The 14,695-nt window shown below is 41.2% G+C and overlaps 3 protein-coding genes and 1 pseudogene across 6 annotated transcripts in view; 3 read left to right on the top strand and 1 right to left on the bottom strand.

The window, feature by feature from the left end:
• The window catches only part of LOC146472173 (uncharacterized), a 241,432-nt gene that overhangs the window by 90,218 nt on the left and 136,519 nt on the right, over window positions 1-14,695 (top strand). The gene's annotated exons all lie outside the window — the stretch shown is intronic.
• The window catches only part of LOC146472178 (uncharacterized), a 137,781-nt pseudogene that overhangs the window by 49,789 nt on the left and 73,297 nt on the right, over window positions 1-14,695 (top strand). The gene's annotated exons all lie outside the window — the stretch shown is intronic.
• LOC146472184 (uncharacterized) lies at window positions 5,641-7,594 on the top strand. Its single transcript, XM_085119614.1, has one exon. It carries the CDS (start codon window positions 5,888-5,890, stop codon window positions 7,583-7,585), a length of 1,698 nt encoding a protein of 565 aa, XP_084975740.1. The 5' UTR covers window positions 5,641-5,887; the 3' UTR covers window positions 7,586-7,594.
• On the bottom strand, window positions 7,908-10,968 carry LOC146472183 (uncharacterized). Its single transcript, XM_085119632.1, has 2 exons — window positions 10,635-10,968; window positions 7,908-10,313 (listed from the first exon to the last, which is right to left on the bottom strand). The coding sequence occupies exons 1-2, from the start codon at window positions 10,941-10,943 to the stop codon at window positions 7,908-7,910; spliced, it is 2,715 nt and encodes a 904-aa protein (XP_084975758.1). The 5' UTR covers window positions 10,944-10,968.

The following is a 14,695-nucleotide window of genomic DNA, read 5'->3' as shown; positions in this document are numbered from 1 at the left end:
CTTTCAGAAGGGAAATAGAAATAGTATTTGGTAACCTCCTTAGGGGATAAAAATCAGTCATTTTTTTTTTCAGTCGGAAATCATCGATCGTTTCTTAGGTGCAGCGCCTTATCCAAGCGGATTATCTCAACAAAACCAACGTGAATGTGTCAGTCTCAATTTCATGCAATTCCCGACGCTCCAATTTTGTGCATGCATAATTGTGTGCTTCTAGGTGTACATTTTTAATGACTTTATTTCAGAATTCATAGAATGGTTAAAAATTATTTCAAATCACCTGGCATCGAAGAAATTTCTGTTGAGAAAGAGGGATTCTTAAATCTTACTAGTTGCTTAATGCTATGCTGTTAATCGAATGCAAAACAGTCACGTGATCAGTCACATGACTTGCTTTTATATTCAAAAGCACTTTATAATATAACGTGCTCTGATAATAGAAAGCAAGAAACTAAACATAGTTGTCCAAGCAACGCCAGGAAATCAGCATTTTACATCAGCCTCGTTTCCATGTGAAGGCTTTATATGCCATTTTTTGACATGCGCTGTACGTGGCCCTGGGTGTTAATTTGGGATGGCTCCATTTCAGGAAATATTTCTCTCACAGAGGTTAGTAAGCCTGCCAAGTTTCATGCTTTTATCATAAAACGAACATTTCTGGTCGTTAGCAGCTGGATTAATAGGACGTTTACACAGGCGAATTTAGATGCGATTTCGGTAGCGAACGCTTGCAATGTGTAATTTGTGCACGATTTTGTTCACACCAAAAGTGAACACGCGAGAACGCGCGGGAGTTGATTCGCTCGCGCGTGTTTTCTTCCTTCCACCACCATTGAGAAAAATAACATAAGAGACAGCTCGCTGAGTCTGGGTTTAGTCATGTTCGTGTCTTTAAAGGGATCTCTGAACGCAGTCTTTTTGTTGACACCGCATGCACTCTTCTCTCGTCGTATAAAAATGACAGTCGGAGTCTCACCTGAATTCTCCCGCGTTGGCGGCCTGAAGAGAAAAAGTGTTATAATCGGAGGTAAACCTCATGAAGTTTTGCCCTTTCCGCACCAAAATTTGATTCGACCAAAATTTTGTTGCATTGGGATTGCAACTGCTGTTGATGAATAGAATAAGTTGTTCAGTTTATCTTTCTGCCAGGTGCTCAAATCTGGTGACAAACCAAACATTTGTTTCTACTCCCCACTGACGCAGCACTGCAGTTTCTTTAGAAACTAACTCCCTTATACTTAAGAAACTGAACAAACGAGTGAAGCGATGTACAAATTTTAACCAACTGCGGTGAATAATTTTGAGTTTACATGCATTGTGATGACTCAGTATACGAATCAATCAAACTTCGGAATGCATTGTAAAACGTAGCTAACCTTGTTGCGTCTTCTACAACCAGTAGTCCTCAAATCTGTAGCCGTATTACAGTGCAACGAACTCAACTGGGGCCACCCAACATTGATCAGCCAATCACAGGTCACATTTACAACAAAGGAGTCTGGCTTTGGTAGCTTGTAAAACAATCAAAAACGAGAACATTTTCAAACAATTTCAAAGTGTCGGGTTTTTTCGGAGGGCCCCTGTTGAGTTCGTCACACTGTAATTTCGCTTTTCTGTTATTTGCTGTAGACATGCGGCGAAGAAGATGAAATGTTTTCTCGCTCGTTGCTATCGTTCGTTCATCAAACTTTGGAAGTGGTTTGTAAGACGCGCCAGCCACGAAATCACCTCAGTTCACGTGTCAACTGCTCGTCTGTGATTGGCTCATCGTGTTTCATTTGCATTGCATTCCGTTAGTTTTCCACCTCATCTCAAAGTCAGAATCACTGGACACTGTTCACGCCAGTCACACAGTGTCCTACGTTTATAATATTCGGTTTTCTAAATCTTCGCCTGTTCGACGAGGCCATGATTTTTCTCGGAGAGTGAAGCTAAAGCCGCAAAAGACGTCCGCTACTTTAGACGTCTGTTGTTTTTTGTTTTTGTTTTTATTTTTTTTTTTTTCAAACAAACAAAGGGGAGCAGGTATGGCGCAGTGGTGAGAGCACTCGCCTCCCACCAATATGTCCCGGGTTCGATTCCCAGTCTCGGCGTCATATGTGGGTTGAGTTTGTTGTTGGTTCTCGTTTTTCTCCGGGTACTCCGGTTTTCCTCCCTCCACAAAAACCAACATTTCCAAATTCCAATTCGATCTGGAAACAGTAGATAAAAGAGCCACCCCGTGGAATCCACTTAAATTCCCATTCCATTCTATTCCAAACAAATAAATAGAAAGGAGATTGCTTACTGTACGCGGAAAGACCCACGTGCGTCTTCATAAGGAACCAAAGTGATTTTAACGTCACATTTTACACTCTCGGGAAACCTATGGATGGTAGAAAAAGTAAAGATTTCTGGTATAACTAAAGAATAAATTAAAAAAAAAACACTTTGTGAGAGCAGCGACAATTAACTTGACGTACTGTCCAGTATCTAAACGATGCATTCACGCATTCGAAGGTTAAAATAAACTGAATACAAAGAACTGCTGGTCTGGAAATTTGGGAGGAAAATGGTAAAAATTAATTAGTGTTGCGGAAATCGACGCTCTAATTTATTTAAGTCACGGAAAATAGTGCCCCCCAAAAATAAACATAGTTAATTCAGGGACTGGTTATGAAACCTTACCATTAAACCAAGTTTATTGGAACGTTTTTATTGGTCAGTTGCAACAACAACAACAACAACAACAACAATCTTTATTCGTGCCCAGGAATTATACAGAGTTACATTAATACAAGAAAGAAAAATTACTAAACATATTTAAAAATCTATATTGTTGTTTGTGCACGGTCAAGGCTAAAAATGCTAACAAAAACATGTAACAAAGAATTACGTCAGGCTTCATAACCAGTGCCTTTTATAAAGTATGAAAAAAAAAAAAAAAGAGAGACTTGAATTAACGCGGTTTCGAAATTCACGTCTATTTCGTTGAGCTATTTCAATCAAACATACTGGTCCAGTGAGAATAAAGAAATGATCACCATAGAACAAATTGTCTTATGATGAAAGGCGGTATTCTCCCAACTTCTATAATAAAAAATGTATGATGTTCAGTGAGGAGAAAATGGATGCCCATATTGTGGCTGAAAGGCTTCACTGACATGTGAAAGGGGCAATGTCACTTATTTGTTGGGTCACTTTGAATGGCAAAAAAACACATTTGAATCGATGGAATTGTCAAAACAATGGTTCAGTTTTCTTATAAAAACTCTACTAATGCACAGAAACTAGTATTTATTATTTTTATTCGGTGCAATGCGGACTACCGTCCTACGAGTTTCCCGGGGCCTGCTAGCCCAGTGAAGGAAATTTGGTTTGCCGAGGGCTTGGCTTGGCAAAGCAAATTTCATTCCATTACTATAGTATTAACTATCAAATAGAAGAAAGATCCTCGCAGTTACTACGCAACTTAAGCAGTTGCGAAAAGAAAGCCTGAAAAAAATTCATGCTTGAATGGGATTCGAACCCATGACCTCTGCGATGCCGGTGCAGTGCTCTACCAACTGAGCTATCAAGCCAACTGGGAGCTGGTCATTTTGTGATTTCGTAATATACCCATGAAGAATGAATAAGTTAATGTAAATAAATGTAAATATATATTAATTATGCTTTGCTGCGGATGGCTAAGATAGAAATGGGTTGATACTTGAAAAAATTTCGCAGTGTTTTCAAGTTCTTTCTCTTCATTGTAGAGAAGTCGCTAAAAGCCGATTATAGCTCGTTCTTCCCCCGAAAAATCTCTTAATATTTCCTTCCCGGTTCTCTAATGGCAATTTCATGTTAGAAAAAGGTTCCTTTATCAAATGTTTGACTAGTTTTGACCAAGATACAGCAAAATCGCCGTGTCAGGGCCCCTTGAATTGTCTACGAAATTGTAACATCTAGTATAAAGTTGTATACTTTATATGTTCACATTTTAGAGTGATTTTCAATTAAGTGTGGAAAGTAATTTTGCGATTGCTTTGGTTTTGCGTTATTACGTTCTGTGATTGGTTAACAAAACTCGCGCTACTTTCTCAACCAATAGGAATCCAAACCAAAACCAATCGTGTTTTGGCCGCACGCGTTTTCCCGCGCTTGGCGCCAGATACATGTTTTTGCTATGTATTGGTCAGATGATTATTTTCACTCAGGTTATTTTTTAGTAAAAACTGCAATTTTAATTTAAACTCGACATTTGTTCTCAGGGCATGGACTGTTCATCGAGAGAGCTTATGTAAGGCTTCACCATTTGCTACCAGCAAGGCACATTCCACGTTATATTTTAAAGAAGCAGTGAAAGCTTAACCCTCCGACCTGCCATACTTATCGCTTCAAGAGGACTTTTATTCCCGCAATGTCAGTTTTCAATGGCAACAGTTAAACGATGTACCTGTAAACTCATAACCACTTTGTGTCCAAACTATGACAGGAAAAAAATACTGGGTCCATTGTTAGAGGGTGTGCAGGTAGGGAAATACGGGGACTTTGAAATGCACAATAAGGGAAGTCCCCGCGTATAAGTCTATGTCCCCAGGGTTCCCCAAACCTCGGGAAAGCAGATGACAACTGGATAAGGCTCATATCTCTGAGTTCAGATTCAAGGCCTTTTTTCTTCTACATTTCCCAAAATTTGATCCTGGCGCGTTTTGCTGCCTTCGATTGAATGAGACTTCACCAAATTTTAAAGACCGTTTTCATTTCGCCGAGGCGCTTGACTTACGCTTTTTGGATTTTTTCTATAGTCTTTGACTCTTTTTTTCGCTGATTTTAAGTTTCGTTGGCTGTTCCTATATTCCAAAAGGAACGTTCCTCTAGTATGGACTGTTCCTCGTTTTTGTGTTCCTATTGACTATAAGAGGACCAGATGTTTTACAAGGTAGGAACAAAACGTTCACTTAAGTGTAAAAGAGGAATATTTCGTTCCGAGTTCCCAATTGTAAATGGAACATATTGTTCTCAAATTGATAAATTAGGACTGTTTTGTTCCGAGTTCCTATCTGTGCATGGAACACATTGTTCCCAAATTGACAAATAAGGACTGTTTTGTTCCGAGTTCCTATCTGTAAATGGAACACATTGTTCCCAAATTGGTCATTTAGGACTGTTTTGTTCCGAGTTCCTTTCTATTGATGGAACACATTGTTCCCAAATTGGTCATTTAGGACTGTTTTGTTCCGAGTTCCTATCTGTAAATGGAACACTTCGTTCCCAAATTGATAAATAAGAACTGTTTTGTTCCGAGTTCCTATCTATTGATGGAACACATTGTTCCGAAATTGATAAATAAGGACTGTTTTGTTCCGAGTTCTCAACTGTAAATGGAACATATTGTTCTCAAATTGATAAATTAGGACTGTTTTGTTCCGAGTTCCTATCTGTGCATGGAACACATTGTTCCCAAATTGATAAATAAGGACTGTTTTGTTCCGAGTTCCTATCTGTGCATGGAACACATTGTTCCCAAATTGATAAATAAGGACTGTTTTGTTCCGAGTTCCTATCTGTTGATGGAACACATTGTTCCCAAATTGGTCATTAAGGACTGTTTTGTTCCGAGTTCCTTTCTGTTGATGGAACACATTGTTCCCAAATTGGTCGTTTCAAAACAGATTTTGGACCATTTTTCTACGCATTCCCATTTTGTTCCCAAATTAAGGTGGCCTTTGGGAATGAGGCAAACAATAAGGCGCGCTCAGACCTGCTTGGGCGAGTTTGGTGGCATGTCACTGTCATGAATTTTGCACAATAGTAATGAGGGCGGGCAAGTAAGGGCATGCTTTTGCAAATACAAACATATATGCAGTTCCTTTGCTCGTCATCGGCTCCTCGGTTATGGTTCAGATTTAAAGGAGATCATGTTGACTAGATGCGCTTAAAAGGCAAAATGAGCAAGAAGTATAAAGTCAATTGGTCGGATATCGATGGAGCGTCGCCCAAACCGAAACGGCTACACTTGGAAAAAGATGAAACCGACAGCTTGTATCACTGCCCAATACAAGAGTGCGACCATGATGGATTTCAAAGTCAAAGAGGGTGCAGAAAACATGTTTATAACAAGCACAGTTGGTTCTTTTATTTTGATGAAAAGCCCAGTTCGAAAGAAATCACGGATTCGCGAAATGTTCCAATGGTGAAACCAATTCAAGATCAAACAACCGAGAGCCCAAAGCATGCCGTAAAGTTACTTCCTTCGTTTTCATTATCGTGTGACATTGCCGAGGTATTCACGAAATGGTTGACTGGAAGTGGTGGCGGATACAAGAAGGATCGCGCAGCGCAACAAATAGTTACAAGATGCCTTAAGTTTCTTAGATTTTGTTGTGAAGACGAGGAAGAGTTGACTTTTGACGTGGTGGACTTTAGTTTATGTTCTCCAAATTTGTTGTTCAAGTTTATCGACTACTTACAAGACGAATGCAAGCTCGGCCATGGTGGGCGTTTAGGCTACATAGACGCTATTTCTGAAATGATCGACTTCAGAAAACTTCATGGCGCATCAGAGGCAGTCTTTCAAAAGTTCTCTACAACAGAGTTGTACCTCAAAAGAGCGCGAAAGACAGTTGCAAAGATGATGCGATTGCAGTGGACACAAGATTTAGACATTGAAACACTGGAAGCAAGAGGCCACTGGGCAACAATGGAGGAGCTGTTGGAGGTCGTGAAATTCCATCTGCCGCGCTACGAAAATACCGTGAAGATTTGCAAATCGAGTCCAGCTCAAGTTAACCCCTCGGACTTGACATTTGCCACGAAATTCGTAGCCATGTATCTGTTCATCAAAGTGAAGGGGTCACGTCCTATGACTTATCAATATTTGACGGTGGACATGATTGATACAGCTAAGGAAAAGGGTGGATTCATTGATCAGAAAACGTTCAAGACTGCTGGAAAGTATGGATTTGATTCTTTGATTCTTTCCCATGCAAACATGCAAGTGCTCAACGGTTACATCTCGTACGTTAGACCTTTGCTTAAACCCAAGTGTGATTTCGTTCTCGTCAACAGAAATGGAGGCCAGCACGGTAAATTGGGCGAGATCATGAGCAAACTGGTGTTTGATGCAATTGGAAAGTACATCCATCCCACGCGTTATCGCCAAATTGTTGAAACGCAGAGCCTCAACCAGCTCACTAGCGAAGAGCAGAGGATTTTGTCGGAAGACCAAAAACACAGCTCTGCCGTTGCTAAAGTTCACTATCAAAAGCAACGATCCCGAGAAGTTGCTTTGAAGGGTCATGAGTGCCTACAGAAACTTCAAGGCGCTAAGGGGTCAGAAGTGGACGAGGACGTCAACGCAAGACTCGGCGATTCAACTTCCAACGCCCTGCCTTCTGTTGAACCAGTGCAAAATGACGCCCCGCCTAAACGAATCTTGCGCTCTCAGCGGAACATTCGTCATGTTTTGAAATTCACAACAGAAGAGGACTACTTTCTAAAGGAAGGGATAACTAATCACGGGTTTGGACAGTGGACTGCTATTCTGAGGGATCCTGAGTTCAAGTTTCAAAGGGGAAGAACTGCGGACTCCCTGAAGAAAAGGGCTGGACTTAAAAACTTTTCTTAGGAGCGACGCGCCTAAACTTAACGCTTTGTTAAATGCCGCGACGCGTTCGTTTAGCATATCTGCTACAGTGGAACATCGATTTAACGAACCTCCTTATCAAAAAGTCTTCACTTCACTTCAAACAAACCCTCGATAGAACCAACCGATTTTCCTAGGCCCTTTGCAAATCGTTAAATCGAGGTTCCACTATAGGTGATCCTTTGGCATGGAAATACAGACCAAACCTTTCATACGTTACTGCTGCCATTTTATTCACGGTCAATTAACCGACTGGAATCATTCGCAGTCAACATGCCCAAAATTGAAATAAAGAAAATGAATGTCACTCGTCAGCTTGCTGTTGCTGGCTGGAAAAGTACCTTGTAATGGCATTGCCAGACCGCGTTTTCGATCTCTTTGACTGCACCTTTTGTGATCGTGGCCTCTTTCTACCACTGGTGGCTTCCTTCCGTGTCCTCTCGAACTCCGTGTGGCTTGTCTGCCAGCTGGGTGCTGGAGTGATAAACATCTGTAGGTCCTCTTCGTCATCGTCTTCCACCACCACCTCTTCATCACCTCTACGGCCACCAGTGCCTTCTTGTGCACAAGCAACTTCTTGGCTTCCCTTGGAGGCCGACGACTCGCCAAGCTCCTGTGCGGTTGGCAAGGCCTCGTGGACACTCTTCACCAGATGTTGATGTCTGTTCTGGAGGAGACCGAGAGACACACAGACGCGTTTCCTTTCTTGCAAGGCTTCGCTGGAACCAAGTGTACCAAGGTTGCGGTGATGGTTCCTCAACTTGTCTTCAAGGACTTCGCGATATGCCGTCAACGACTTTCGAATGGTGGGATCGAGGCAGGTTGAGATGGACTCGACGCAGTCGTGTAGCTCTTTCTCTGTACTGCGTAGCCATTGGCCTTCAAATGCTTTGTGTGCTGTCTCGCGTCGTTCCTGCTCCTGGCGTACTCTTAGGTCATCCTGGTGCCTCTGTAGTTCCCTTTGGATTGCGCTCGGCATGGCTGAGTCGGGATTTGTTGAAAGTAACTCGGCACTCTGAGTGCTGACCCCCTTCTCTCTCAGGGCAGCCTTTCTTGCTTGGTGTTGTTTCTTGGCACGGTCACGTAACTCAAATCGCTTTCTCTCCTCCTCGCGAAGCATGTGTTTTAGCTGCCGGTATCTAAGACTATCTGGATGCGACCTTGCTAGCGACTCTTTTATAGGAGCAAGTTCGTCATTCGCTGAGTCAGCCTCGTCCATGCTATCTCCGAGAGTTTCCTCGTCACTCGTGTTGGGAACTGCAGTCTCCTGCACCAGAGGACTTGAAAGTGACAGTGACCTGATGGCCTCCTTCTCCTCCACCTTCAAAGTGCCTTCTGTGCCTTGCAAGGTGCCTTCTTCATCGCTGTCCGTGTCGTCCTCTTCATTGTCGGTGTCGCCTTCACGATCGTTTGCTTTCTTGGCAGCCCACACCACGCATTCCATCGCATGCTTTCTCAGCCAAGCTGCTGCCTTCTTTTTGGGATCTGGAAGGCTCTTGAAATGATATGTGCGGAGGCGTCTGTCCATGGCTGGCTGGTGAGTGGGACCAAAGTCCAGGTTACGCTGTGCCGTCACCAGCATCGGACATCTGTTTATGAATGCTTTTGCTGTTTGGTATTTGATATCATGAGCAGTGTAGCCACCCTGCGTGAGGATCTTCCAGTCGGAGATGTCCAGTACATTCTCATCTGCTTCATCTATGAATATCACTTCTGTAAATGGGGTAATCATGGCCTTGTTAAATGCGCGTTGCCTCGTGACCGTTGCAATGTTTCCGTGGTGCACAAGTCCTTGGATGGGGAGGAACAGGCTCGTTTTTCCACTGTTTGCAGCTCCTACAAGACAAGGTACTTTGTCCTTGTGCTTCTTCGCATTGTAGTTCAAAAGTCTCAAGAAGTCTTCACAAAACATTGCCACTTCACTTGCAGACAAGCTGTTCTCCAAGATTTCACGAAAATACTTCGGGTCAGCTTCTGTTGCGGGATCGTATGCACAAAAGCATCTAGGCGACAGCTTTCCTATTTGCCGCACTTCGATGGGGTTTTCAACAAACGCACGACTTTTTACAGACCAGCAAAAACCATTGTTGACTTCTATTAGGTCATAATCGATTACCAGAGGCTGGAAGAGTTCACAGTTTGGATCGGCAAGCAGGTCGATAACTTTCCTCATATCTCGTATCAGTCTAGACTTGAACTGCTCATTGGTGGCGAGACTGTTAATAAACGCTCTTGCCTCACATTTGTACGAATAAGTGTATCTTGATCTCGGATTCTTCTTATAAACTTTGCCTCGATAACTTGCGTATTCAAGCTTTTCCATGGCGATGGTTATGTCGTTGACGAGGATCGTCAGCTTGTCAGACAGATGTTTCTCATCAGATGCAAAGGCTGGCGCACCTGCGTTGGACACGCTGAAACCGAACTTGTCGATATGCAACTTTGCCTCCATCATCCTGGCTAGAGCATTCTCCAAGGATGGTTGGAAACTTGGGTTTATTAATGTTACGCGCACAACCTTTTCGGTGCCACATTCTTCCAGCTCTTGTGAGACCATTTGGTCAATTCCAAGCAGATTTGACATTTCCTCTCGATAACTGTGCTGATAGGAAGCTGTTACGATGTCTTGCATATATGGGTTTTTGTGGTCTTTCAGGAGGTTGTAAAGTTCCTTAATGGCAGTGCATTCTTGCCCATCTTGAAACTGAACCTGTAACAAAAATGTAAACCTGAATATCATACACGGACAAACAAATTTCTAGTGGGAAGTGTGTACTAAAAGACAAACGTGTCTTGGCCATGCAACTGCTTGAGTTGTATGTACTTTTTTAAGTGTGTACTTAAAGACAAACGTATTGAAGTGTGTACTAAAAGACAAACGTATCTTGGCCATGCAACTGCTTGAGTTGTATGTACTTTCTTATCATTAAGACTTTGATGTACCATTTCCTGGGAAAATGGGTTTTTAAATCGCGGTAAAAATAACACCATCGATCAACTTAGATTTTGAAATCTTAAAAATTGGTATTACCTGTTTTGCCGTTACACCCATTCCACACTCCAGCAGTGCTCGATGGACTACCAGTGGATTGGCGGGGGCGCCGTTAGGTGTGGTCAGTGCCAACCAGTACGTTATCGCAGGCCACAACGATTTATTAATCACAGTCGGATCTCCATCGAGCCATTGTTGAGAAAACATGTTGGGTATTGGACTGGGTTCTTGGTCTTCTTCACTATCCTTGCTCTCTTCATTTATACTTCCCTTCTTCTTTTCGTGCGTCGATATTGCACTAACGAAAAACGCTGTGTTTGGTATAGCTGTTGAAAGGAAACAAAACATTTTCACAAACGTGTAACATTGATCAAGAATAATCTTCAATAATTCTCTCAAGCAAACAAACCTGCAATCGCTTTGTCGCAAATATCCCTCATTTTGCAAATCGAGTTCCATGATCGTCCAAGGTCTTTTTCTTTTACGTTCCACACACATTTAGCACTTATAACGCTACACTGTCCAGCCAGAACAGGACTCATGTAGCATAAGGTTGCTCCTCGTATAGCCTCGCTGTTCAACTGCTTGCATGGTGCTTTCGCCCGACGCATCTTCGGAAGATTTAGAGAAAGAAATGAATTCAAATATCTCTTTAAATAGTGATCTTAGCCTTGAAAACCTGATATGAATAAATTTGATGAATTGTCCTCGATAATCTTGTGTTGTAGTTTTCCCCTCAAGAGAGTTGCACTTTTGTCCTAAACGCTGATTGTGTTTACAAGGATCCTTTGATATATTTCAGCTTCATTAGGACCCAAAGAATCGAGAACAATATTGAAAATGATTCAAAGGCGCGTCGTGATAATTTCTGTCTCGCTGTTTCGCCTATTCACAGCTTTCTTCCGCATTTCCTTTTGATCTTTTCTGCGGAGAACAAGAGGACCGACATTGATGTTAATTTGACTTCGGAACACTTGTATGTAATGTTTCGCAATCTTATCTCGCACTTTCGCATCAAATTCTCGGTGGACAATGAGTTGACAGAAAGTGTTAATGATTCAGCGTGAAGAAAAAAATAATCAATGTTGCCGACTTTTCCCAGGTTGATGATGTTTCTTGTGTTCGCATGTTTAGTATCCATGTGCGCTAGGGATCAAATAATGAACGTATTATAACGTATTTTGACCTCGCAACTCATTTAAAAGAGACTTACTCAGGGTAGTGTTGATACGGCAAACTTAAGGCGAATTAAAAAGGATAGGCTGCTAGTCGTAAGAAATCAAGATGCAATTCATATGCCCGTTAAATCCGTAATTTCCATCACTCCCGTTTGCTAGTCGAAGGAAATTAACGGCCAAGATATTGAATCTGACTGAACTTTATTTAACGTGGAAAAACGATGCAATTCATATTTCCGTTGAATCTGTATTTTCCGTCACTCGCGTTTGCCGACTTTTCCCAGATTGTTGTTGTTTTTTGAGTTTGCATGTTTTGTATCCATTTGCGCTAGAGATCAAGTCATGAGCAAGTGTTCTGCTCTCGCTGGTGTAAAATTTTTACAACTCGTTAACAAGAGCCTTGCTGGGTGCTGTTGATATGGCAAGTTTAAAGCCAATTAAGAAAGGATAGGTTGCTAGTCGTAAGAAAGTTTACAGTCAAGATTCGATTCGCATGCCCGTTAAATCCGTCATTTCCGTCATTTCCGTTCCTGTAGTAGAAGTTCATCTGAGTTGAAACATCACATTCCCCGTGAACTGATCAAGTCTTAAACATAAAAACACAACATTCTTCAAGATATTCATATCCCCGTCAAATCCGTCAAATCCATCATTTCCGTCCACTGAGGGAGGTTGTGCTTGTGCTAATGTATAACGCCTCGTCAGTTTACTGAGACTGCAAGTTTCAACCAATTCAAACTTCTGTCATGAAACGGGAATGACGGATTTCACGGATTTAACGGGAATATGAATATCTAATCATATACTTCTCATTTTAACTGTAAATATCCTGTAGGAATATATTATAAGATATTTAAGACTTCTGTCATGAGACGGGAATGACGGATTTCACGGATTTAACGGGGATATGAATATCTAATCATATACTTCTCTTTTTTACTGTAAATATCCTTAATATATTATTATATTACTTCTCTTTTTTACTGTAAGTATCTATTAAGAAAATATATATATTATATATATTATTTTAATAATGTATTCTTAAAAGATACTTACAATAAAAGAGAGAAGTAAATGATTAGATATTCATATCCCCGTTAAATCCGTGAAATCCGTCATTCCCGTCTCATGACAGAAGTTTAAATTGGTCAAAACTTACAGTTTCAGTGAGCTGAGTAGTTGTAATATATTAGCACAAGCACAACCTCCTTTAATGGACGGAAACTACGGATTTCACGGATTTAACGGGGTATGGATATCTAATTATATACTTCTCTTTTTTACTGTAAATATTCCTTTAGGAATATATAATAAGATATTTAAAACTTCTGTCATTTAACGGGAATGACGGATTTAACGGGAATATGAATTTCATATGCAGTTAGTTTTTTTCTATGATTCGACATTGGCTTTCACAGTCAAATGAGTCGCAATTAGTTCAATTTGAACTCTTGCCGTTCAAGTTTTAAAGTTTGAAGTTGCAGTTGACCTGCTAATATCTTCTTTTTTTTTGTCTAAAATACGGCGGATTTTACGGATTTTGCGGTGTTCTGAGAGTTAAAGAAAGTGAACTTTTAACCAACAGGGGACTGTTTTGGACCCCTTCCTTCGTCCTAAGAGTTCCGAGGATATCTATGAAATTAATGCTTTTAAAATCAGCGAGCAAACTCAACGGAAACCAGAAGCATTCTAAACGTAATGTTTACCATCACCTCTGTCCAAATACACTGCTGGAAGCAGATTAAACACATTGCACCGAGATATTTTGCCCGAAAACTCAGAGGGAACAGAAATTTTGGGAAACGATCTTTCTTTCTTTCTCTCTTTCTTTCTTTCTTTCTTTCTTTCTTTCTTTCTTTCTTTCTTTCTTTCTTGTTTTCTTTCTTTCTTCCTTCCTTCCTTCCTTCCTTCCTTCCTTCCTTCCTTTCTTTCTTTCTTTCTTTCTTTCTTTCTTTCTTTCTTTCTTTCTTTCTTTCTTTCTTTCTTTCTTTCTTTCTTTCTTTCTTTCTTTCTTTCTTGTTTTCTTTCTTTCTTTCTTCCTTCTTCCTTTCTTTCTTTCTTGCTTGCTTGCTTTCTTTCTTTCTTTTTATCTCTCGGGGTGTCCACCTTAGTGTTTTTTGCAGTACGCGTTACCAGAGTACTCTTACAACATGGCATGATCATCGGCATTTCATAATTCCAATGACGTCCAGTTGCTCCCTTTTCATCTTACCAATAACCTGTTCCGTTCATGGTGCTCACATTCCGTGCTTTGCTTTTGGACCACAGAAAGCTTTCTCACACTCCTAGCGTCCCTCAGAAGGCTTTGGCCAGAAGTAGTCATCCTGTTGGTTGGTTGGTTAGAGTTTCAACAAGGTCTGTGCTTGAAGCCTGATTGTAGCGGTTTCCGTATAACAGAGCTCTTTTACAAGGTGGAGTAGTTGACTCCATCCCCATCCCCAAACCTCGAGAGCCAGGGACTATCTGTTGTCTGGTCTTTTCTGCAATGCCTTTCCGTTCCTGTTGGACCTGCCAAGAGCTTGAACCGCCGTTGGTATAGCTCTTAACAGATCACAGCCCAGGTCAGAAGCCAATGACTAGGAAACTCTGTCTCTGTTGTACTGTGTTAATTCCTTGAACGGAAAAATTTCCCAAGTAAAGTTTATTTTTAGAACTACTTTTCAAGCGAGAAGGTATGATGTATTACAATTTAACTGTCATTTCTCTTCTTTGAATGGATAATTGAACTGTGAACAGTCCTAAGGTCCCCTGAGGACTGTTCTAAAAATACATCTACTAGGAAAAGGGATGTCCTCGAGGCTTAGGCGCTGTTTACATAGAGGGAGGAGGATCCTAGCACAAGGAAGATCCAAGAAGGCGGATCAATTTTTCTTGTGTATACTGTTTCATATGCAGAAATTTCGGTCAGAGTGGATACCAAGT

This window comes from Pavona decussata, unplaced genomic scaffold, assembly GCF_977016875.1.
Source record: "Pavona decussata unplaced genomic scaffold, jaPavDecu1.1 SCAFFOLD_100, whole genome shotgun sequence".
In the NCBI taxonomy this organism is placed as follows: Eukaryota; Metazoa; Cnidaria; class Anthozoa; order Scleractinia; family Agariciidae; genus Pavona; species Pavona decussata.
The sequence above is the reverse complement of the archived record's forward strand: the minus strand, read 5'-3'. Positions and strand labels throughout refer to the sequence as shown.

Bases quoted from the DNA above. Each gene is read 5' to 3' on its own strand.
- LOC146472183 (XM_085119632.1), bottom strand. From the start codon at position 10,943: ATGTTTTGTTTCCTTTCAACAGCTATACCAAACACAGCGTTTTTCGTT. The intron at 10,314-10,634 runs GTAATACCAATT...TTTTTGTTACAG, and splicing joins TGGGTGTAACGGCAAAACAG to GTTCAGTTTCAAGATGGGCA.
- LOC146472184 (XM_085119614.1), top strand. From the start codon at position 5,888: ATGCGCTTAAAAGGCAAAATGAGCAAGAAGTATAAAGTCAATTGGTCG.